General features: G+C 40.5%; 1 protein-coding gene across 14 annotated transcripts in view; it reads left to right on the forward strand.

Moving 5' to 3' along the window:
- Nucleotides 1-21,414, forward strand: part of DOCK10 (dedicator of cytokinesis 10) — a 233,745-nt gene extending 212,331 nt beyond the window's left edge. For 8 of the 14 annotated variants that reach the window (XM_073218047.1, XM_073218048.1, XM_073218045.1 and 5 more), the window contains 10 exons: nt 1,186-1,292; nt 2,999-3,121; nt 3,260-3,373; nt 10,817-10,963; nt 13,094-13,304; nt 14,531-14,721; nt 16,631-16,731; nt 16,908-17,046; nt 18,331-18,406; nt 20,770-21,414. In XM_073218047.1, coding sequence (XP_073074148.1) covers nt 1,186-1,292; nt 2,999-3,121; nt 3,260-3,373; nt 10,817-10,963; nt 13,094-13,304; nt 14,531-14,721; nt 16,631-16,731; nt 16,908-17,046; nt 18,331-18,406; nt 20,770-20,831 — 1,271 coding nt within the window. In that variant the 3' untranslated portion in view covers nt 20,832-21,414. The other 6 variants (XM_073218053.1, XM_017664842.3, XM_073218052.1 and 3 more) reach the window with 3 other exon arrangements.
- The last annotated feature ends 2,154 nt before the right edge of the window (nt 21,415-23,568 follow it).

The following is a 23,568-nucleotide window of genomic DNA, read 5'->3' on the forward strand; positions in this document are numbered from 1 at the left end:
TATATGAAGTTCATTGGCATGTATTTGAAGTCCTCAGTATACTTTTATGTTATGATGCTTCCAAGTCAGAGGAGTGAACTATCCCTTTCTATAATGTGCACATGACAAGAATATCGGCAAAAATAGGCAACTCCAGAAAATACAGCTCTGCTGATGATATCATCCTGAGAGAATATGTCATGACTGTCCCTGCTACAGTCAGTGTTCATATATTTTAATACATGTTTAATTACACAAGGAATATTATTTGAAAAGTAGAAAAGTAAAATTTGAATGTAAGGATTAGATTGCAATAATTATTATAATTTCTACAATATTCTAGTTACATAGTCAATGAGCTGACCATTAAAAATGGAAACATCCTACAAAAGTATTGGCTATAACAAAAAGCACTTGTTCCTTGCAAGGCGCTGTGCTGGGCTCTATATTGACACCACCTCAGTTAGTTAGGTGAGTCTGTAAGTTGGGTGCTACTGTCACCTCCTGAGTACAAGTGAGAGAACCAAGAGAAGTTAAACAAACCCATCCCAGAGCTTACCATTAATTTGTGATGGGGCCAAAGTTCAAGGGCTGATCTGTCACTCAGGGCTGTGCTCCTAACTACTCATATTCCACCATTCACATCCTATCCCTCCTTTCGGGAAAGTACCCATTCAACTGTTTTCGCATAATCTGTAGAGCCAGACCTTTTTTTTTTTATCTTGGTGGCCAAGATACTAAAAAATATGAGAAGATTTCCAGATAATGCAAAAGAGTAAAAACTAGCAAGTTTTGAGCATTGTCTTTATAATGCACTGACTATACCTATATCAGGTGTTTTCTCAAATATTAATGTTTTAGATCCCTTCAACCATCCTTTGAGATAGATATCATTTTAACAAAAGAAACAGGCTCAAAAAGGTTAACTGAACCAGAGTATTGGAGCTATCTACAAATCCTGTGTTGTGTCTATAACCCCATGCCAGTTTCTTATAGAAAAGTATGTCACAGTGAAAAATTGATACAAAATTAGAAAAGGTGAACATTGTTTGCCTCGGAGAAAGTGTTGATCAACAGTCATAATCTAACCATCTCATTGTGTATGAGCTTTATAACATTACCACTTGTAGCATCAGGAAGAAAGGCATTATCTAATCCAAGATTTGGCTCTAATAATACTGCTGCATTTTCCCTGTTCCTCTCAAGGTATGTTCTCTATGGGCTGGCCAGCTTTTCTGAGCATTACACCAAACATTAAAGAAGAAGGAGAAATGAAAGAAGATTCAGGAATGCAAGACACACCATACAATGAGGTGAGATCAAAATAATCTAGTATATAGTACTTGAGTAAAAAATGCCTTGAACTGTAACATTAAGCAAGAAGGGAGGGAGAAAATCTTCTTCAGAAATCATATAATGTTACACTATAATATGACTTCAGGCAAAATGAAATGCAGGCTAAGGTGAAGATTAATAGGTACCAATTCCATTGATAAAGCTTAATTTTGAATGAAAACTTAAACTAAACCTTACTTCTCTAGGATGGGCTCAACTATATGATCAGCTCTTCTGTAAGAAATAAAATCTTAAATGTGGTAAGGGATGCTGAAAATTTTGTGAGCTGGTCATAACTTTATTTTTAATGCATCAGAAAGTTTATTTACAAACATATTTGTACAGAAAGGCTCACTAGTTTCTGCAGAAAACCTTCAGCATGCAAGCCATTGTTATTTTTCATTAATAAAAAAGATGCTTTTGACCAAGAATTCCTAGGCTACACTTCTGGTGAAGAAAATAGAGCTCCTCTCATCAAGTAAATAACATATTTCATAAGCTCATTTTTTTAATCTTAATATTATACACATTGAAATAAAGTTACAGGAAGCAAATTTTAGGGTGGATTTTATTGAAATTTTACACATGGTTCTACATTAACTTAATGCACATTGCAAGTAAACAGTAAAGGCAACTGCATATTTATATTAACTGTTTCAAAAAATGTTTAAGAATCTTTTCTGAAAAGACATTGTTGAAAAGATTCCAGTGATGTTATCCACTTGCTTTAGAGAGTCTGTAATTTGGTTCAACTGAACATATATTAAACCACTAGCATATGTCAAGCACTAAGTTAAGAATGGAAGACAAAAACAATAAGACATAATTCTGGCTTTCAAAGAGTTTAGAATCTTCTCCTCATAGTGGTGGGCAACCAGTCTAAGACCCAGTAACTATAAATCTAGGCATCATATATGGCTGCAATGAAAAGGGGAGCAATTTTTTATATGAAAATGACTGGAATAGAGATGGATGGGACACAGATGAAATCTCTCCAGACGTTTGCCCTGGGTCTTGACATTTGATAGGACTTGAAGGTATAAAATGAGAAAACAAGGTTCTTAGAAATGCAGAAACAACCTAGGCAAAGGTGTGGAGGTGAGGAAGTACTCTAAGGATGGAGTGGTATGATGTGGTGTGGCCAAAGGCAAGTCAATGGCAGGTGCTAGAAGGAAGGCTGGTGCCTCGTCATGGGCGCCTTCAATGCCACGACAGAGTGTGGGCGACAGATCAGACACTGGAGCTCCTAAAGAGGTTTAGGGCAGTGGAGGTCTCATGATGAGATTCTTGTTTTAGAAAGATTACTGGAGAACAACAAATAAGAACAACTGGTGGGGAAAACAGATTGCCAGGAGAGTACAACAGGGGACTGGGAATGAAGGAGCAAGGGTTTGATCTACATCAGTGACAGTGTGGAAGTGGAAAGAACCACATAGATCGAAAGGCATTTCATAGACTTAAGTTAGCAAGTTTGAGGGATGATTAGGTGATGGAAAGAGAAGAATCCAAGAAGACACCACCACTCCCTCGGGAATGGATATAAACGCCAATAACAAGATAGGAAACACAGAAATCCCACTATGAAAAAAAATTGACAGCACAACAGTTTTGCAACCAGGTTTCAGGGATGAACCACCTGGTAATGGTGTAAAATCTTATTTTGATTTGATTTGGGGGACTGCAGAATATCCTGGTGGAGCAGCTGTACATGTGTGTGGAGTTCCTTTGGAAGTCTGAGAGATACGAACTCATCGCTGATGTCAACAAGCCTATCATCGCTGTCTTTGAGAAGCAGAGAGACTTCAAAGTATGTTTTCTAAACCCAGACTTTAGTTAAAATGTCCTACTTTAATTTGGTGAATTACTTATCAATTTCAAAAGTATAAATTCTCTTTTTTTGTGTCAACATTGTCTTCATGAAACCCTTTGTTTATTATGGTTTCAGAAATTATCCGATCTCTACTACGATATTCATCGATCATACCTAAAAGTTGCAGAGGTGGTGAATTCAGAGAAACGGCTGTTTGGCCGTTACTATCGTGTGGCATTTTATGGGCAAGTAAGTTCACTAGAAGCCATGTGGCCTGTAAATTCTGATGAACAATTGAGTCTTATCTTTCACATTTTAAGAGACATCTAACTGCCTCTGCTGAAAGACTGAGGGGGTGTGAGTGTGGGTGTGTTTGGGTACATTTGAGTTGCTCCCCTGAATGTAAGGGTCTATGTGCTTGTCCATAGGAATGTACAAAATTGGGAAACAAATGGGCAGAGAAATCAAGATGGATCTAGACCAGTGGTCTTGGAACAGGAGGGCACTTAACTTTCCTGCATCTTCTTCTTCTCAGTTAACCCCAAAATAACTACTTATAGTTTTGCATCATATGTTAAAGTGAAATTAAATTGAACATATTTTAAGACATGAAATCTGTAGCATTCTGGGAAATAAGAATTCCTAGGGGCTCTGCTATATCAAAGCCCTGATTTGACTTGACAGTCATGCATTTCCTTTTCTCCTACTTTCAAACTATCACTGCTCCTAGGCACAACACTCTATGGTTATTTGTTTCCTGTATTGCAGGTCCACGTAACTTTAAAGTCATCTTCCTCAGCTTCCCACATGAGCAATGGATAAGATTTAAAATGTTGGCCAAAACATTGTCCTGAAAGTAAAGTGAACATATTATGTATTAATTTGAATGTCTCTGGGCAGTGCTTTTGGCAGGTTAAATCCAGGCACTATCCTATCTCTTTTCAGGAAGGCTTCTGACACTATTCTGTTTCAGCAGACATATTTCAGACTATTACTCTAGTGGATAAACATTCCATTCTCTTATTTCCACAGTGGGACTGACTCCTCAGCTCTCATTTCTTTTTCTTGCCCCTCCACTGTTGCCCAGAGCTTCTTGGTCACAGAATCTTTTAAGGCTGCAGCTGAAGGAGTCAAGTCCAGTGTGGTCATTCTAGATCATTTCCCCTGGGAGTCTTTTGAAAATCATAACTTCCTCTAATCACCAAATACAGCTTAAAAACTAACTTCTGAATTAGTAAAGATCACTGCCATCTCTCTGGAAAGAAGAGTGTCACCACATAGCCACTTAGTGTAAACAAATTCATCCAGTCCAGATTTCCCTCCCTGCACAGCACATCGGGAGGGAAAAGACAGAGAAAGCTAGTGGTGTGAAGAACAGATACATGGAGCGACAGTCTGCAGAAAGAGACTAAATTTAGACTTTTTTAGGATCTCTAGAAAAGTACTGTAACTATTTGAAATGATGGTGTACATTGGGGAGGCAGAAATGTGGGAATCTGCCGAACAGGAGGATAAAGAAAAGGAAATGGTATCTTGACCATCATGAGGAAAATAAGCAATTTTTGACCTTGGTGAAACAGGAGCAAGAAAAATGACAGAAAACCCCATCAGGAAGAGAATGTGGCCTTTGAGGGATTATAGGGGAAAGGCCGGGGTTCCGGGGAATGGCCATGGGCTAGCTGAGCAGCCCGGAAAGGACACAAAGAGGTTAGCGTTCAGCTAACCAAGATTTGAGTCTGCAATCCTTCGGGCAATCTTTCCAATGGAAGAGTAATGAACTGCCATTAATACTCTGGTTATGAGAACCCGATTGCCTACCAGATGGTTTCTTCAACCAATATCGAAGTCAGGCGCTACTAACCAGGTGGAAGGGGGTCATGCTCCTCGTTAACTAGATTTTAATGCAGGTATTTACTCTTTTCTTCTTTTGGTCTTGATTGTCCCAGGCTGTGGTAAGTTTTCTCTCTCCTCTCTGTTTGCATGCTCTAATAATCCTCACACTTCCCTCTGTATGGTTTTACTGAACCGTAACTTTTTTCTGCAAGTCGATATTTGGTACAAAGGTGGGATAATCCTGCTTCCATTCATTCTGGAGTCATCCTGCATTTCTTCAACTAAATTGCATTTATTCCAGTGATCTGAATTACAAAAATGTATCCTTCATTTTTCATGTATCTTTCTGCACAAAGATAGGTGTAGTTTGAAACCCTACACAGACATACACACACAGATAAAAATGAGCACTACGTATTTGTAATACATGTGTAGGAGACTTAGCATTGGAGATTGCCTGCTCGTGTCAGGCTACTGTGAGTTACAGCTGATTAAGAAGAGTATGGTGATCAGATTTTCTGAAGTTGTGGCAGTGGGTGAAGGAATCCTACTCTTGTCCAAATGAGGATCTTGGGGAAATAGGGTGCTCTTTAGTGGTAAGCTCTAAGTATTCTCAGAGGTGATGGTATTAATTCCCAACACCAAAGATGTACAGTGAACAACATCTTTACCCAGTGTCTCGCCAATGGGTGTCAGCCCCGGGCAAGTTCACTATGGATTCAATGTGACCAAAGAATGACAGTGGAACAGTCTTTGGGTAAAAGGGTTATACACAACTTTATTCCCATGGTGGCAGGTCAATCACTAGATTCCCATCCACCCAGAGCAAGTCTTCATTCAGCAAGCGGGTCTCTCCCTCTGGGCCTCTCTGCCCCTGCAGCCTTCTCAGTCCCTGTCCTCGGCGCTACCACCACTCCAGTCTCTGCTCTCCTGCCGCCTTGCAGCTGTGCCACCATGTCGCCCAAAGCACCGGGAAGGGCTCTTTATATAGAGTCAATAATGACGTATTGCCCACATGTGTGCAGTGAGCTAGCCAACCAGGGCCAGGTGAGAATCCTGGCCACAGGCACCTCCACTTTATCCACACCCAGTAGGGCAGATTAAGTCTCCTGAGATGCAGAAAGAAGTAATGTAAGAAATTTTGGAAAAAAAGCCACGGCAAAAATAACATGCCAGTACCTAGAGCTAAGCCGGACAGACAAATTCTTCCCATTTCCACATGTTGTCTGTCCACAGTCAGGTCTCCTTGTCTGACCAGTACATACTTTTTTGTAATTCTTTAAATACCTTCCCGCAGCCATACCATACCAATATTTTCTACTTTCATTTATAAATTTCGGGTCCTGGGTCCTTAACTCACCCACTAAAAGAATACTTGAAAACCTGGTACTAAATAGACTGAGGGGCAATGGGGGAGATTTGGGGAGAGCTGTTTCAATGACCTAACTTTGTTCTTTTTGCAGATTCCTCAGTAGCATGTGCTAGTTTTTGTACTTTTTTTTTTAATGATGCCGCTATTCTCAATTGTCTTTTATTGAAAACGCCAACCTGATCTTAAAAGGCAAAGCGTTTTGTTCAATCTTCTAGAAGCACAAACCCCAGCTGCCATTGAACAAGGAGAACTAATGGAGGTCATCCTGATACACAATAGTTTAGAGCCTCATCATCATTGTCCAAACAACATTCAAAACTATCCCGAGACACCAATGAAGAATGTGAGCTTTTGTATTCAACAGGAGCAGACAGTGCACATCACTTCCTGCTTACAAAGAAATACCAGATGTGAACATTTTCCCACACGTGTACAGAATGAAGGCTCCAAAGATCCCAGATAGTCTCGACTGCTTGATTAGCATAACCTCCAAGGTCATAAATAATTTCCTTTCCATAATGGGACTTTATGTCCCTGTCAAATCCACCTCGTAATATCCAAACTGACATGTCTTACAATCATGTTACAGAGATTATAAAAATATAATATTCAGTAAGCTCTTTGCTTCTGCATAGGTCTTTGGGTAAATATTTTAGTGTCTCATGTAGACCAGTGCTTTCAGTATATAGCGTTGATTAGAATAGTTATTATTATGCCTGCAATGAGCCAGACATGGGAAAAACTGTTGGAAATTATTCTTTCATGGTAGGAGCTTTAAAAACACAAGTCTTGAGTAGCATGAATTTTCGAATGCAACACCTGACATCACTGACCACGGAAATTTTACACAAAGCAGCCTAGATAAAGCATCCCCAGATTGTCTCTGAAGCACTCATTTCCAGAGCGGGGAAAGAGCAGTAGTGATCAAACATCAGCTATAGTCAAGGACAACCTTAGGCTCCGGTATTTAGCATGAAAGCAAGCAAGTGGATACCCATTGCATGACTTAAAACATCAGATGCCCCTGGAATAAATTAAGTGAAGGCCTGTGGGGGAATTTTATTCTGCTCACCAAAGGCTGTAGATTTCATGATTCTCAGTTATGCCTGCTTGGATGTAGATGCATCTCAGAATCTTGACAGAAAAGGGATTGGGAGAAAAGAGAAGGTACAGGTGTAGTTTGAAAACCACTGTCCCACTTCAGAATGTGGTACATGCTTCTGGCTCCCACCTGCATGGAAGTCATAGATACGTATCTCATATCATATTTATATGAAACCATTTCTCTCCATTCTTGTAGCTTCTTCTCTCTTAGCATTCAGCCTATTCTTAATATCTTCTGACCCATCTTTTATACACTGGATTTCTCTTTGAATGCATTCCTTTGTTTGTGAACTGCGAATCAGTTGAATATAATAGCAGGGACGCTTACATTTGACATCCCACTAATGACCCAGGGCACTGGGTTCTGAAGTACCTGCAAACACATCTAAGGAATCAGTTATTGTAATTAACAATTTCTTGAAGCACATTTCTATCATAATCTGTTGCCTTGAAGTTTCATGATCCATGCATGTTAACTCTGTTGACTCAACTTTCGGTTAACTACAATATGTGCTCTTTCCTAACAGATCAGAGCATTTACTGAACTGTAAAATAACACTCAAAAAATTAAACTAGCAAGAGAAGTGCAAAGTTCACACTTACCATTGCCTTGAAATGCTGGCTACTTAAAACCTGAGACTAAAGCAAAAGAGAAACTGTCCCTGGGTTTTCATCACCTGTGTCCCTATTTAGAAATCATTTCGTAGACAGCGCTGAAATTGAAACCTCCTTAGATAGCATCCTGTGGCTCAGTGAGCATTGTTTTTATGATTTCCCTGGATAAAAAGTAAGCGTGTGTTCCAAACATGTTCAGAGCTGCCATTTTTCTGGCTCCAAAAGCCCTTATGCAATCCCGGCAGACAGCAGATTAAATTTTTTATTCTGCTATTCCAACTCCTTTTAACTCATAAAATAGGATGTTTAAAATACTCTCAACAGATTTTATAAAATAAAATATAAAACAGTCTCAACAGGTTTACATTTCCAAACTATAAAAATAAATATCTCCATTCATAATTTCTTTCTGACCAATCATTTACCAAAATATTGAAATTAGCATCAACAGACCTCTTATCATAAAGAAAATTGTAGTTTCCATGCAAGAGAAGCTGAAGGTATGTATTTTCAACCACTGAAAACTCAGTCAAGCTGTTCCCCTCCATAGTAGCCAGAACTCACATTGTCCTGACGACAAGGAATTGTTTGTGTTATTGTCATCATCCTCATCACAGCCAACGCTCGCCAAGGGCCTGCTGTGCGCCCCTGTCCTTGGGGCCTCCTGGTAGATTTCCGAGCCTAGTATTTCCCATCCTCCAGATCAAGAAGGAGGGATGAAAGAAAGTCACAGGTCAGGACAAAGGCCACAAAGATCATGAAAATGACAATAAACCCCTGCTTCCCTCCACTCCTTCTGTGCTAATGCTGGACTCAGGAACTTGTTAGAGGAAAAGTTCCCAGTGAAAAGGTCTCTTGGCGCTGGTTTTCACACATCAGTGAGAAAATCTTCTCCTAGAACTCCGAGACAGTTTTCTCATTGAAACGGAAGTTGTAAATGTCGCTTTAGCTGCCCGGTGAGGACTCTGCTTGACGGCTTCAGAAGCCTGATCTCTCTGATGCGTCAGTCTGTCAATTTTAGCCACCAACTTCTGACCTTGAATCAGACAAACTTCACAAGGACAGCGACAGAAAAAAATAGAGCAGGTTGGAAGTCATGTGGGAATGGGGCCAGGCCTCACTACCCCTACTAAGTCTGGAGGAATGGTAGCGAGTGCTTTTCATGCTTTCAACATCATACGGATCAAGGTACTCGTAATCAGCTGCGTTTGGTCTTTCAAAGGTTTCTTAAAGAAATTGTTCAATAAAGGCATCTTTATTAAAGCAATGGAATCTTTTCCAGTTATACATGATGCGGATGTGCCTTTTTAAAATGAGTGCCAAGAACTGTGTCATTCATCTACTTACTCATTCAACATATGTAGGGTGATGTCCCTCTAAAAACCATGCACTGTGCTAGGCATTGAACAAACATTGTTGAACAAGACACTTGCCAGCCTTTAAAAAGCTCATAGTCAATTAGGGAGAGGCCCATGGAAACACACAATTTTAAGAATTGTGCTGGGAAATGTGCCTTGTTCCATGTCTTCAGTTACAGCCTATTTATAATACAAAGCATGCTGTTCAAGATGGTCAGATATACGTGGATGAACGTGCTTTACACGTATAAAGCACCACATAGATGGGAGTTTTGATCCTTACTCTCAGATCACCTCATCTTAGCTGTGATAAACAGCATTGGAAACTTTTATGCATGTTTTTTACCTATAATGAATATTTTCTTTAGTCAAAACTGATAAAGCTAAAAAAGTTCAGCTAAGATTCTTTGTGGTCTCCAGTACCTTCACTTGACCCTTAAAAGCCATTTCTTTGACGTAAACTCTGCCATCAGAAGAAACAAAATGTTAAGAATTAACATTTTGTGTTTTGTAATTAGAGTTTGTAATTGAAACTAGAGTTCTTAATTCCTGAATGAATCTAGTATTCTGAGACCACATGTACCCCATAAGAAAAATGCTTGTGTCTCTTCAAAGAAAGGAATTAGCAAGATTGCCTCACTTAGTTATCCTCACATAGTGGAGTCTCCCGTTCTCCTATTTCAAACCGAACAAATAACAAAGAGTCTAAAACCTACTTGCTCCTGCAGCATAAAAATGATGGCATGATTACTATTTTCAATCCTATATGCTGTAACTTTGCAAGAATATAAAAGATCTATTAAAGTAAATTGAATGATGAAGCTGCATATAGACAAGTGGCATCAAGGCCCTGGCTGTATATTAAAGTTATTTTTTAAATTGCAGTACTGAGGAGAATGCCAAATATAATTTTATTATGACAATGATAACAAAGTATTATGGCTTTTCACCTAACATGATGTACGTTGCATAGCAACCCATTTAGATGCCTTCCCATGCCATACAGCGTTTCCTATGACAGTTTCAAAGATTGTGGAAGGCCTTTTTAGAAATGACAACTGCTTTTTGAAAAATGCCAAAAATTACTCCAAGCCCTGTGCTCTACTCCCCGCGGCCACAGGAGGGCATTCTTTCCCCAAAATACGTGCAGGCAGGTATTAGCCCTAATTTCTACAAACGGAGAAAGTGTGTAAAACTGCTCATGAGGTTCTTTGTTTACATGAATGTGCTTACATTAATGATTGTTTCTAACAGGATATTTTTCCCTGGTTTCGAATTTTATAGGATGCCTGTCAGTGGATGGACAACCAAGACTGGATATATTGTTTGAGCAAATGGCTTTTGTCTTGTTTGAGTTTTGCAGTTAGAGTCCTCTAACAAAACTGTTGGTTCCTTATGTGTCTTCCATAGGGTTTTTTTGAAGAAGAAGAAGGTAAAGAGTATATTTATAAAGAGCCTAAGCTGACGGGTCTCTCTGAGATTTCCCAAAGACTGCTCAAACTATATGCAGATAAATTTGGAGCAGACAATGTGAAGATAATCCAGGATTCCAACAAGGTAGAGGGGATTTAGTATTCATGCAAACAGGAAGAACTGATTTAAGTTTGTATTTTTAAGTTATACTTATTTTTTATTTTACGCCAGATTACACAAAGTAAACCACCTACACTTAGCTCTTTTGCTTATATGCTTATGGGTTGGTCAATTGGTTATTTTATTTTATTTGTTGGTCAAAGGCATTATATGTGTGTATTTGAGTTAACTTTTAGGTAATCTTAGAAACAATCCACTAAATTCTCCATCTTGCTCGCATAGGTTGTTTGCATTTGAAAAGCAATTAAAGGGTTAAAATGATCAGCGCCAGTGGTGGACTTGGAGGGAAGAGTAAAACATTATTGATTCAGTCATGGAGGTCTTCCTGAGTCATGCCAATTTTGAAACCTATCCTCTGTGAGAGTAGACTTGCCAATTACATTGTATTAACCTGTGAACATCCAATTACCTCCTCATGGCTCCAGAAAGCAAATGCTTGCATCCTCTGATTAGATTAATTAGAATCTGCTGGTAACACTTTCATTTAGCCAAACTCTATTAAGCACCTACTGCATGTCAGGCCCAGAACTAGGATCTAGTGCAGTCTTCTCCTTGCAGAGCTAGCTGTTCACTTGAGGCAAAGGAGAGAAGGATGCATGCAGACAGCTCATTAAATAGAGGGCAATAAAGTACCATGGGTGACATGGCATAAGTCATACAGGGAGAACTCAGGGCTGGGGACTCCCTGAACACCTCGTTCTTGGCTGGGCAATGCTTCACAGAAGGGCGGTGTTGGAGATGGGAACTGTGCAATGAGAAGGCATTTGCTCGGAGCAGAGGCACTGGGAGAAGCCCAGCACATGGAATGCCAGGGTGCCGTGAGAGGGGGAGGTGTGTTTAGAGAGTGGCAAATCTTTGAAACACAGGTTGGGTAGAAGAGGGTGGCAGAAGATGGGGCTGGAAAACCTGGTTTGCACCTGACATATAAGCCTCTGTCTTTCTCCCTGTCCTCTTTCCCAAAGCTGGTATTTGGAGGGGTCTGGGCATGAGATTCCTGGGTCTGGGCAGAAGCTGTTACAAGTGTGTTCATCATTCTCCTCCTTAGCTTGAAAAGTAAAACCCCCTTCCCTGTAAAAGTGGACAGAACTGGAACTGCTGTCACGGCGCCTGTCCTACATAGGAAGTACAGACCAGGTTCCCAGGGGGATGGCAAAGGTGTCAATCTGGTGTCAGAGCAACTGCGTCTTCATTCCACCGTGTACCACCAAGCAGCTGGCAATCCATCTTGTGAAATTGGGTGGCTGCTCTGAATCTCCATTTTTTTAATACATAAAATGGCTACACTTACACTCATCTTACAGTATAATTATAAGGAGCATTATGAATAAGTTTAGGGGCTTCTTCGAATCTCTGAAATTGGTTCAGCAGAGGATTTGTAGTCAGAGGGAGAAAGTAAGGAAAAGTTTGAAAATTCTTCAAGGAATCATTCGCTGAGAATCATCGCTTTCAACCTTGAAGAACAGCAAGAGTAATTCCCTGGCTTTTCTGACCCCCCAACCTGACTTCCTTGCTGTTTGTCAAGCCTGTTCACAAAAGCAGTTAGTAAAGAAATTATGTGGAATGGTAATAGAAGGAATGAGACAAATTGAAAAATAGAAATATTCGCAGTCATGTGACAGGCTAATTGTCTGCTAAGCAAACCAGGAACCTCCTTCTACACACAATCCCAGAGCCGACAGCCCTATATCCTAGAGGGACAAAGAAATAAATTTCCAGCCTTAAGAAGCTTGTATTCTAGACAGAGGTGAGGATATTCATTATAGAAGAGAAAGAAAATAAATGATAAAATAATAGGCCACAACCAGGTACTTAGGTTTCAAAGTGCCCCAGCCACTTGGTGAGCTGGCTCCAGTCCCACCTCTGCCGCCATCAGGGTGCCTGACCCCAGCCCAGCCAGGTGCTCTTTCTGTGGTTCCAGCTACACCCAGCTCTGAAATGATGATGCCCATTTTTCCCCCAGGGGAGAGGGGCAGCCCCCTCAGGATGCCTGCTGAGGGAATGATGCAGTTACAATATGCAAGTCACAAGTTACCCTTTTTTCTGGAGCACTTTATGGCTCGCCACCCTTTCTCTCACCATGATGTGTTAACACAGGTGAACTCCAAGGACCTGGACCCCAAATACGCCTACATCCAGGTCACCTATGTCACGCCGTTCTTTGAGGAAAAGGAAATAGAGGACCGGAGAACAGATTTCGAAATGCACCACAACATCAACCGCTTTGTCTTTGAGACGCCCTTCACGCTGTCGGGCAAGAAGCATGGTGGGGTGGAGGAGCAGTGCAAGCGGCGAACTGTGCTGACAAGTAGGTGCAGGGGTACGGCGGCCGAGGGGGTGCTCATTCCAGGGCAGGCCCCTTTGTTAGGTGGGAGTCGTGGGGACCAAGACGGTTCAGTCCCGCAGACAGTACCCAAAATGTGCTCACTTGGAAAGGTCTGTCAGGAAGAGCAGATGTCTCCTTCTTTAGCTCTATCAAGAGGGATACCCTTGTAAGGTCACCCAGAAGAGAAATGGCCCGTGGAGTTACTTTACTCTTCCCTTTAGATCTTGAGTCATACGGGTGGTGGTGTCCGTGTCTTGGGAAAGGGGCTCTGAACTTACTGTCCCTCTCCCTGAACCCTCCGTCAGTTACCACTAGGCCAGCAGCTCTCAGAACTGTGTGCTCTGGGACGAGATTCTAAATCCCTCAGGAATTTCAGGTTCCTCATCTGGGAAGTGAAGGCAGAGGGTGACCTCCAGCACCACCCCTAGAACCATCTGGATCTCTGCTATGAGCTGGTTGTCCTTTCATTTATTGAACAAACATTAAATGAATGAGTGTCTGCTAGGTACTGGGCACTGTTCTGGCAATTCACATAAACGAAACATGATTCTTGCCCTCAAGGGGCTCACGGGCTGGTAAGAGAAAGCATCAAGCAAAGCGAGCATTTCAGGTGAGCACAGCATGAGAAAGGAAACGGCAGCATCTGGGGGGAAAAGCTGAGCAAAGGCATTCTGGACGGGGGATAACAAAACTGCTTGGAGAGATGAGCGGTCCCGTATTACGCAAAAGCTCTGTGAAGAGCGGTGACATCTGATGATAGGAAACATTCATCTTCAGTAAACTTCTCCAGAACTTTTGTAATAAAAAGAAAAATTAGAACAAAGCTATTAGAACATATGCTATTTAGTACCTACTGCAGCATTCTTTGTTGTGCTGAGTGTAGTTCTTAATGGAATTACAAGTTGTGGTAGAAGCTATTATCTTTTCAGCCTTTAGAGACTATAAAGGTCTTAATCCAACCCAGAGCATGAGGACACGTTGCTGGTGAGGTGTGGCAGAGCATGCCAGGCGAACGTAGCTGAGGCAAAAGCTAGGAGAGGAGAAAGTGTGCGGCATGTAGGAGAAAGAATAACTCACGTATACGAAGAACATGCAGGATGGGACGTGCTATGTGCAAAAAAATGATGCAATATCATCTGGACCTTCAGGGGAGCGCTTGACTCTTCACTAACCCTCAGCCTCAACCCTCTGGTATTGCTTTTGTGCAGCGAGTCATTTGTTCCCATATGTGAAGAAAAGAATCCAAGTCGTAAGCCAGTCGAGCACAGAACTGAATCCTATTGAAGTGGCAATTGATGAGATGTCCAAGAAAGTTGCTGAGCTTAATCAGCTTTGCACAATGGAAGAGGTGGACATGATCAGACTGCAGCTGAAACTCCAAGGCAGTGTCAGCGTGAAAGTAAGCATTGCCCAGAGCTGAGATGCACGTGGTCAGTGGAGCCTGGCATAAATAAATGCCCTTGAAATTTTTTTATAAAAGGTTTAAGAGACATGTGTTCTGTTTGTGGTACCAACACACTTACAGAGTCTTACAATTTTGTCTTGTTGTAAATGCATGTTGATGGTGCCAGATACCTGGAGATAAGCCTTTCTTAAGTTTAGCTGAAATGAAATTTCTTCCTCTGCCCTCCTTTCCCACCTGGATAAGCTGTGTTCTACATTCTATATCCTAACATATGAATGAATGAATGAATGAATGAATGAATGAATGAATGAATGAATGAATGAGCAAACATGGCTCTCTCATTAAGAGCCTTATAAACCTGTTCAAAAACTATTTTTAAATGTATATTAGCTCATAAAGCATGCACCATTATTTATCTGACTGTCAGGGTCCTGATAGGAAGTAGACGGCCTGCTCACAGTGGATGATTAAGGGCAGTGTAATAAATAGGCTATTTGTAAAAGCATCAGCAATATTTAGGGAAAACAACATAGGCAGGTACAGGATGTAGCTACACTGAGAGGCTCTCACCCTCTGTAGACCTGATGCTCAGGGAGGGAAAAGCTAATGGAAGCAGGGAGAGAGCTAGGACGACAGACAGACAGATAGACCCAGACCAAGGACAAGGTGGCCTCTGTAAAAGGACTGCAAGGAGGAAGCCCTGGGGCTAAATACCCTAACAGGGCTGAAACTAGGGTGAGGCGAGTCAGGTACTCACCCTGGGCACAAAATTCAAGGGAGCATCAAAAAACTCAGTAATCAAGATCAGATCATATTTAATGCCGTACTTTTTAACATCAGAAATAACTCCAAAAACTCATAATGAACAAAGAATTAACATGTTAAATAAAGGTAGGCCAGTAACAGAGCCACGAGGAGCTATTTTGGAGCTTGAGGCAAAAGGAAAAATCAGCAATCTTGATGCTGATACTGAGCTGGCTCCCCTCGGCCCCACCTACCTCTTGTCAGTGTCCCCATGACCCACTCAAAACAATTATCGTAAGAAATTTGTAGAAGCCAGAAGGCAAGAGAACCATTGTTATACTCCAAATGGGACAGCTTCCCTAGCACATAGTTGTGTAAGGGGGAGTGCAGACTGGATCTAATGAAGCAAAGGAAAGCATCCAATATCATTTATTCGTTCTTTCATGCTGGCAATACCTGGCGGGCATAGCTACCTGAAGACAGTTCAGCTGCAGTATTAGCTTCCTTCTTCTTTAGCTTTTTCCTTCCAAGTCCCATGGTCACAGTAAAGGCCTATAAAGAACATGGACCCCTTGACTAGGGTGAGCCTTCTCGTGTGCGAGCATCGATAGGACCTGGCGTTGTGCATTCATTTGACAAATCTGATACACGCCTCCTTGGGCCAGAATCTCAGCCAACCTGTCAAGTTGAATACAGTAAAATAGTGATTCCCCAGATGGTTCCTACACCACTACCACTGTGGAATGTCTTTTATTCATAGTTATGTGTTTACTTTAATGTTAGTAGAAAAAAAACTGGCACATCAAAAATTTGATTTCACAGATATTAAATTTGTTTAAGTAAATAAAAGTCAGTCTAGTTTTTCAAGATATTTAGAAAATAATAGTGCAAGCAGAATGTGGATATTGCAAATACATGAAATGGGGAGCAAATGACATACAGTTTGGGAAGAATGGCCTTGAAGGATGGAGTTCAGATGTATCCTTTAGTAGCTGATCAACTGGTTGGGACGGCAGACAAGACAGATAACAAATTAGTAGACTACAAGACAGTGTGGGAGAATTGGGCTACCACATGATTGGGGCTACTCACCTGGTTATGGACCAGGCTCTACAGAGGAGACAGGGTCATCCTCAGCCACCTGTCCTCTCCCCAACAGGTTAATGCTGGGCCAATGGCCTATGCACGAGCTTTTCTGGAAGAAACCAATGCAAAGAAATACCCTGACAACCAAGTAAAACTTTTGAAGGAAATCTTCAGGTAAGCTTCTCTTTGCTAGAAAGTTCTTCCTTGGCCGCCTTTGGACAGGGAGTCATGACTTCCCCAGGAAGCCACCTGACCAACCATCTTCCAGGGGGCAGAGTCTATCAACAGCCTGACTTTGAGTTGTCACTTGCTATGGCTGGTTGTTGATTTTCTTATTGCTGTCACTAAAGGCAATTTGCAGATGCATGTGGGCAGGCCCTTGATGTGAATGAGCGCCTCATCAAAGAGGACCAGTTGGAGTACCAGGAGGAGCTGAGGTCCCATTATAAGGACATGCTCGGCGAGCTCTCTGCCATCATGAACGAGCAGGTGAGGATTCCCTCTGGTGGCCCTGGCTGTCAGTTCATGGAAAGGGTCCATTCTATTCCCCATACCAGAAGGACTAGAGAGATCTCTATTCTTGCTGCTGAAATCACTGTACCTTACATGAACACCATGTTACTGAGTTGCCCTCTCTCCCATACAGCAACCCTTGCCTCAAAACAGAGATGAATTGGGGGGAAATATGTAAAAAATGAGAACCCAGATATTTTCTACAACTTTCAGAGATGTTTACCCAAACCATACAAACTGTTGGCTTTTTAGAACAAATGGCTCTATTAGAACACCTAGGAACACTGGGTGACGTTCCCGCTGGGGCTTGATGCCACCTGCCGGCCCTGATTCAGGACCTCACAACCCTGAGGCTGTGACGTGGGGTTCCACAGTCCTGCCCTAGGGGTCTCCGCACCGAACTCAGGACGAACACCAGTTCTGGGGCCATGGCCTTCTAAGGGGCTACTTCTGAAGAGGCTGGGCCTCCTGAAGACTTGCAGAATTGGGATAAAACTCAATCTACCACCCCACAAGCAAGTCATCCATGATTTCTGACACAGATCCAGCACATTCTGTAAGGCTGAGCATAGAATCTAAACATTTACTAATCACAGTATTTTTTGAGGTGCTGAGAATCAAGTAGTTCAAAGCCAGGAGCTGTTTTTTTGGCTTCCCAGCCACCATCAACCCCCACATTCTAGCTGGACATCTCATCACCCATGGTCTCCTCCAGGAAGGTGTAGATGTGTTCTCTACAGAATAATTGAGAGGGAGAACTTGAATTAGTCTCCTAATAGTGCTTCATGCATAGTAGCCACTCATTAAATATTAGCTCCCCTTTCTTGCCTAAACTGGCCCAGCACTGTCAACACTACTCACAAAGCATGAAATGTGTCATACGCATCATATATTCTAACTGCATTACCCATATATGTTTCTTTTTTCTTCTTTTCCATCTCCTTCTATGCACATTTTAAACTCTCCATAGTAGCTGGAGAAAGAAATGGTTAATTGACTTATGTTGGAAAGAATTCATCTCCCTGGATGGGATTCCTAGGGGAAATGCTGGTTTGGGATTATTAAGGACTGATGGGAATTAAATGCCCAGGAGTGATGGCTCAGACGCATGGGGAAATCATAAATCTGAGAGTGAAACCAAAAGAACAGTGGACCTGAAAATTGGAGAAGGTGGTGAAGAAATGCTGGTTTGCAACTGTAAATTGTATCTGACTTTAAAACTTTGTGCAAAAAATGCTTTTCTCTTTTTTTTCCTGGCAGCTCTGTCGAGGTCCATATTTATACAGCTTCTGTCCTTCTGTGTCTAGTATTTCCCTCAGTACTGTAAGCAAAAGTGGTATGTGCTTCTCTCCTTATGTCTACTCTGTCCTTTGTGGCCTTCTAGTCTACCCACCTCTTCCTAGCTGTTCATTGTCCCCAGACACCTCCATAGTGGCTTCTGTTCTCTAAGTGTTTACTTAATTAGAACAACTTTATTTCCATTTCGAGGTAGGTTGATATAGGGGGGAAAAGAGCCTGAAGTTCAGAAGTTAACAACTTAGCTTTTAAAAAGAATATTCATACTCTACAACTTCTAAAGTGTATTTGAGCTCATTATGATCCAAAACTAAGACTGACTATGTACTGAAGTCTAATACAAAAGTACAAGGACAATCTCCCCAGGTGATGCAGGGGAGAGAAAAATAATTTCTTTCCCAGAAAACCTTTGCTAAAGGAAGCAAAATTGGGCTCTATGCTCCCTGGAAACTGATGCAAAGAAAAGAAACTGATGAATTGTGCAGGTCTTGCTATTCAGTGAAAGAAATAGATCTGTTGGCAGGAAAGGTACTTTCTGCAGGTCCTGAGAGTCTATGGAATTTTGTCACATAAGTCTTTATATATAGACAGTGACCACAACATACATGGTATCTTCGGAAAAAGTTTTCGTTAAAAAGAATTTATTATATGGCCATTCCACATTTCCACCTTAAAATAAGGACAAAACATTAACTTCTAACTTCATAGAGGAGAATCTAGAGGTGGAACTACTTAATTGATAATTATCAATTAAAATTGTCTGTAGCAAAACCGTTATCAACAGCAAAGTAAGTTATTTTCATGACAACCATTGGTAAGAGTTCTGAGTTGTAATAACAATTTTCTTAAAATTAGGAATAGCTAGCAAAGGATAAAGGTCTGTAAAATATTTAAAATGTAAGTATTTCTCTCAGTTCAGATTTATAACAAAAAAGTTTTTCTTCTTTTCTCAAATTTTTTTTAAATAAAAAGATGTATAACCCTAATGTTTGGGTTTGAACTCTAGTGGAGGGAGGGGTAGTCAAATTTTAGCATAATCCTGTAATATGTGAATGAACCATGACCTATATTGCATAAATATCTGCACATACTTATATGCTCACTCATACATTCTGGAAATAAGCATATATGTAATTACAGTGTAAAGAAAAGTTCTACCACTGAAATAGAAATAAAGTTACAATGGATAGAGAGAAATAGAAATAGAATTAATTATGCAATCATTCCAAGAGTGGCCAGCAAGTCTCAGTTAAAAGGATATCTGAAGCCCCCGTACTTAGTGAAAGACCCTTCAGGATAAGGAAGGAGATGGAACAGGATAAAGTGGATGCTAATGGAGATGCTGAGGTGAAGCAGTTTGAGTTGCTCAAGTGACAGGCAGGAAATAAATACCTTCATAGGCAGCCAGAATGCTGCACTGTTTTATAAACAGACAGAAAACATAAAAGCATCCTTGATGGAGATAAAAGTAATACATATAAGTGTCTGGATGAAACATAAATATAAGATGCTTATTTTGGGCTCTTTCAACATATTTACAGGAATGACAGCATAGTCAAGTCAAGGGCAGTAATGGATATCATATACAAAATACAGAGAATTTAACCAATCTACTCTGTTAATGGTGCCAGTTAGACAAGATGCAAAAGCATAGGCCCTTAGAGTTTTAGATACTCTTTGGAAACATTATTTGCCAAATATTTAAGCAGAACTTGTAACACTGAGCATAAAGAGAATTTATTGGTAGTATAGGGGACTTGGGGACTGGATGCTCTGTGGGGACAGAAGAGGAAATTCTATCTTGGAAGATTTAAAGCATGGTCACATGTGAAGTTGGTGGGACAATCTTCATAACTAGAAATATAAAATATTCTTTAAGTCCCTTTTATACAGAGATAGATTTTAGAGAAGTCTGGGGTTTCTGTTAACTGTGTTTGCATATTATTATTCAAACAGATCTGACAGCTGAGTATTATTTAGGCATATTAAGATTATTTTCAAAAGGAAAATCAGGTCAAGGGTCTTTTTTTTTTATGTTTCCATTAATGCAAACATTTAAACAAGACTTCAGATGTTTCCCTTTTTTGTAGATTTTGACAGTAAAATTACAAACTTTTAGAATAAAATGAAATTCTGGAATTACCCAGATACATTCATAAGGTTCATTCAAACATTTGTAAATTTATATCTGATAGTTGAAAAATATTGTGACGGTCTCAATCTTGCCAAAATGGCTATGACATCGGTTTGGGGAAAAAATTCTTCAGATCTTCAGTGCATTTTCAAAATGTGCAGATCCCCTTTGGGGAATTTTTTAAAAATCACTGTTTGGGGTTTTAGTTTTGTGTTTGGAGATATTAACATGAACCCCTCTGTGATCTCTTTGTTTTCTCCTGGTTTAAGATTACCTGCAGGGAAGACCCTTCAAAGCACGGAGTGGAGCGCACCTGCCCTCGAGTAATTAGCAGGGTGACCCCAGCTCCGCCCACCATCTCGGTCTCACCTGGTGCGGAAGTTTGAGGAAGATCCGCCGTGTCCGACACACCTCTAAGAGAACTATCAGAATTTGTACCTAATCTCGGGGAAGTGAACGTTTTAATTTATTTGAAGTTTTTATGGTGTTAATATGTTTTTTTTTTTTACCTCGCTAGCTTGAAAATCTTGCCAGCCTTCGGATTTGCACATTTCTTAGTTTTTTTTTCTTTGAGTAGTGTTGATCAAGCCGAGCTGAATATTTGCCATGAAATCCCAATGAATGTGTAGCTCAAAAGCAAACCCTAAATTTGCTGTCAGTTACAATATGTTCAAAACCAAGTCCTAGTACACATATTTTAAAGGTCAAAGTGAATGTTTTTGTAACATTTAAGCACATTTCCAATGTAAATAGAAGATTGTAAAAAAAAAAATACGGTTTTTACCAAATTTAAAAGAACCTTTTTAGTTAATACTTATGACAGTGCTAAAATTATATGAATAACATTTCAGATACTGTTATGTTAAAGTATTTGTGTATGTGTACAAAAGTGTTGATAAAAACTAATCTTTAAAGTTTGTGGAGTTCTTTTATTTGTAATATATGTGCTCTTTAAAGCAATGGGAATGGGAAATTATGAAAGTATTTTGTTGTTCATAGAAATAAAAAATACAGTTACTTTGCGCTTGGTTCCCTCTTGAAGAGTTGGGTGAGTTGCTACTAACAGTGGTTAGTTGGACTGGATGCCTACTGAATACAGTCCTACACTCACTTGGGTGCCTTACCAATAAGTCAGGGAAAGGATTTGAACCTCTGCTGGGCAGCTCCTCCAAAGTTTAGCTAGACAAGCCAGGAGTTTCCAAACCTAGGAGATTAGTAGAAAGATTTGGGGAAGATATAACAAGTCAGAGTTTTGAGGGTTGTGGTAATTATTAGGACTATTCACAAATACTCCACCTCTACACTCTGTAAACTTGCGGTAGGATTGCAATTTTCTACAGAATTGATAAAAGGATATTCTAGATGGGAATTCTGATCAAGACTCACATAACTGTTCTTTACATGTGCTTTCCAAAATGCCACAGTCTGCAATGGGCCCTAGTTGACTCACACCAGGTTGGCACCCTCTTATTCATATTTCCTATCCAGATCCAAAGGCATGTGCAGACCCTTTTAGTCAAACTTTTACATAGATCTAAGTGGATCACTAGATGGGGACAGCAGAACATGTTCTTCAGAATCAGGCAAGACACATGTTAAAATACGTATTTCTGACATCCATCAAACCTTCTGAAACAGAAATCCCTAGGAGAGGTTCCCAGCTTCATGAGATTCTTAGACGTACAAGAGTATAAAAGCTTCACTGAGTCCTCTGCTGATTAACTCCCCCTAAAAATTTGCATTGCAAAAGACAATGCTTTGTAAATCAGTGACCTCACTTTAAATTGCCAAGACATGAATTCCTACTTTATATTCTTTTTTCTCTTTATAGTACCTTCTCAAAACAATCTACAGCATTTTACTTAAATTAATAACTCCTCAAATTGAGCTTAGTAAAATATGGTAGTAAATCTCCCAGTTCTATAAATGGAAAGACTGAAATTAAGACAAGTGGCATTATTTCCCTAATTTACCTTGGAGGGTGTCCAAGACAGAGTAAGTGTGTCTGGGACCTAAGCTGTCAGTCCTGGCTCTGCCTACCATCTGTACTCATCATCCGCTTAGCAGCTACCTCTGTTTCCATTATTTCCAAGTGTGAAATACCAAGATTGTAAAAAAAAAATGAATGTGGCCCTTCATTTGTAATTACCTTACAAACAAGTACTCATTACCCAAATTTCATCAAGTCTGCTTGTATTCTAACCATGTTCTCATTCATTTACAAACCAATACAAATGAACCAATCAGCCTGTTTCCTTCAAAATCCGAAAAGCTGGAGAGAGCGTTTCAGGGACATATCAGCTCTCAGAACTTCGTTCTGCAGGATTTCACCATGTTTGCAGACTGACGATTTTGCTTATATTAGTCAAATCTAGAAAGAAAAAAACAATTATATAGTTACATATACATGTGTATATATATATAGCTTCAGTATTCTTATGAGCAGTTAGGACATGAAACAAATTTGAGAGAACATGTGACAAAATGATCCTAAATCAAATTTTAAACCTCATATTACAAGAGGCCCCCATATCCTCCACCCTACAGATTTGTATAAGGGAAAGATTATATATATATATAATGATGAAATGCAGAAAATGATGAAGTGCAGGCATGCCTAGCATTCAGGATTCTCTGCAGGAAGCCCCTTCTCATTTCATATTCTGCCTGCTTGCCTTCACATACCCATTATTAGAGCTACAACGTTCTGCTCACTTTTTTAAAAAGCCTATCTTGTGCGTCCTCATGACAGAAAGGTCCCTTTCCCTTTTCTCCAGCCATGTAAATCCAACTCATGTAAATCAGGGCCCAGCTGAATCCATCCCTGTGGTACATGTTATAAGACCACATCCAGACCCAGAGACCACGCCCATTCCCCCAACAGCTGGCACTCCCGGCAGCTGATGGCTCTCAACTGAGTCCCTATCGCTGACGGTCACATGGCCAGCCCAGAGGAAGCTCACATTCAATGAGTGGATCGTGGTGGGAAATACAAAGGCCTGGCCTCATTGCCCCAATTCAGGGCAACTCTGAAGGGCCCTTGGGGTTCCCAGCTCCTGCTGAGAAGC

Source organism: Manis javanica, chromosome 12 (assembly GCF_040802235.1).
Source record: "Manis javanica isolate MJ-LG chromosome 12, MJ_LKY, whole genome shotgun sequence".
NCBI classification, from domain to species: Eukaryota; Metazoa; Chordata; class Mammalia; order Pholidota; family Manidae; genus Manis; species Manis javanica.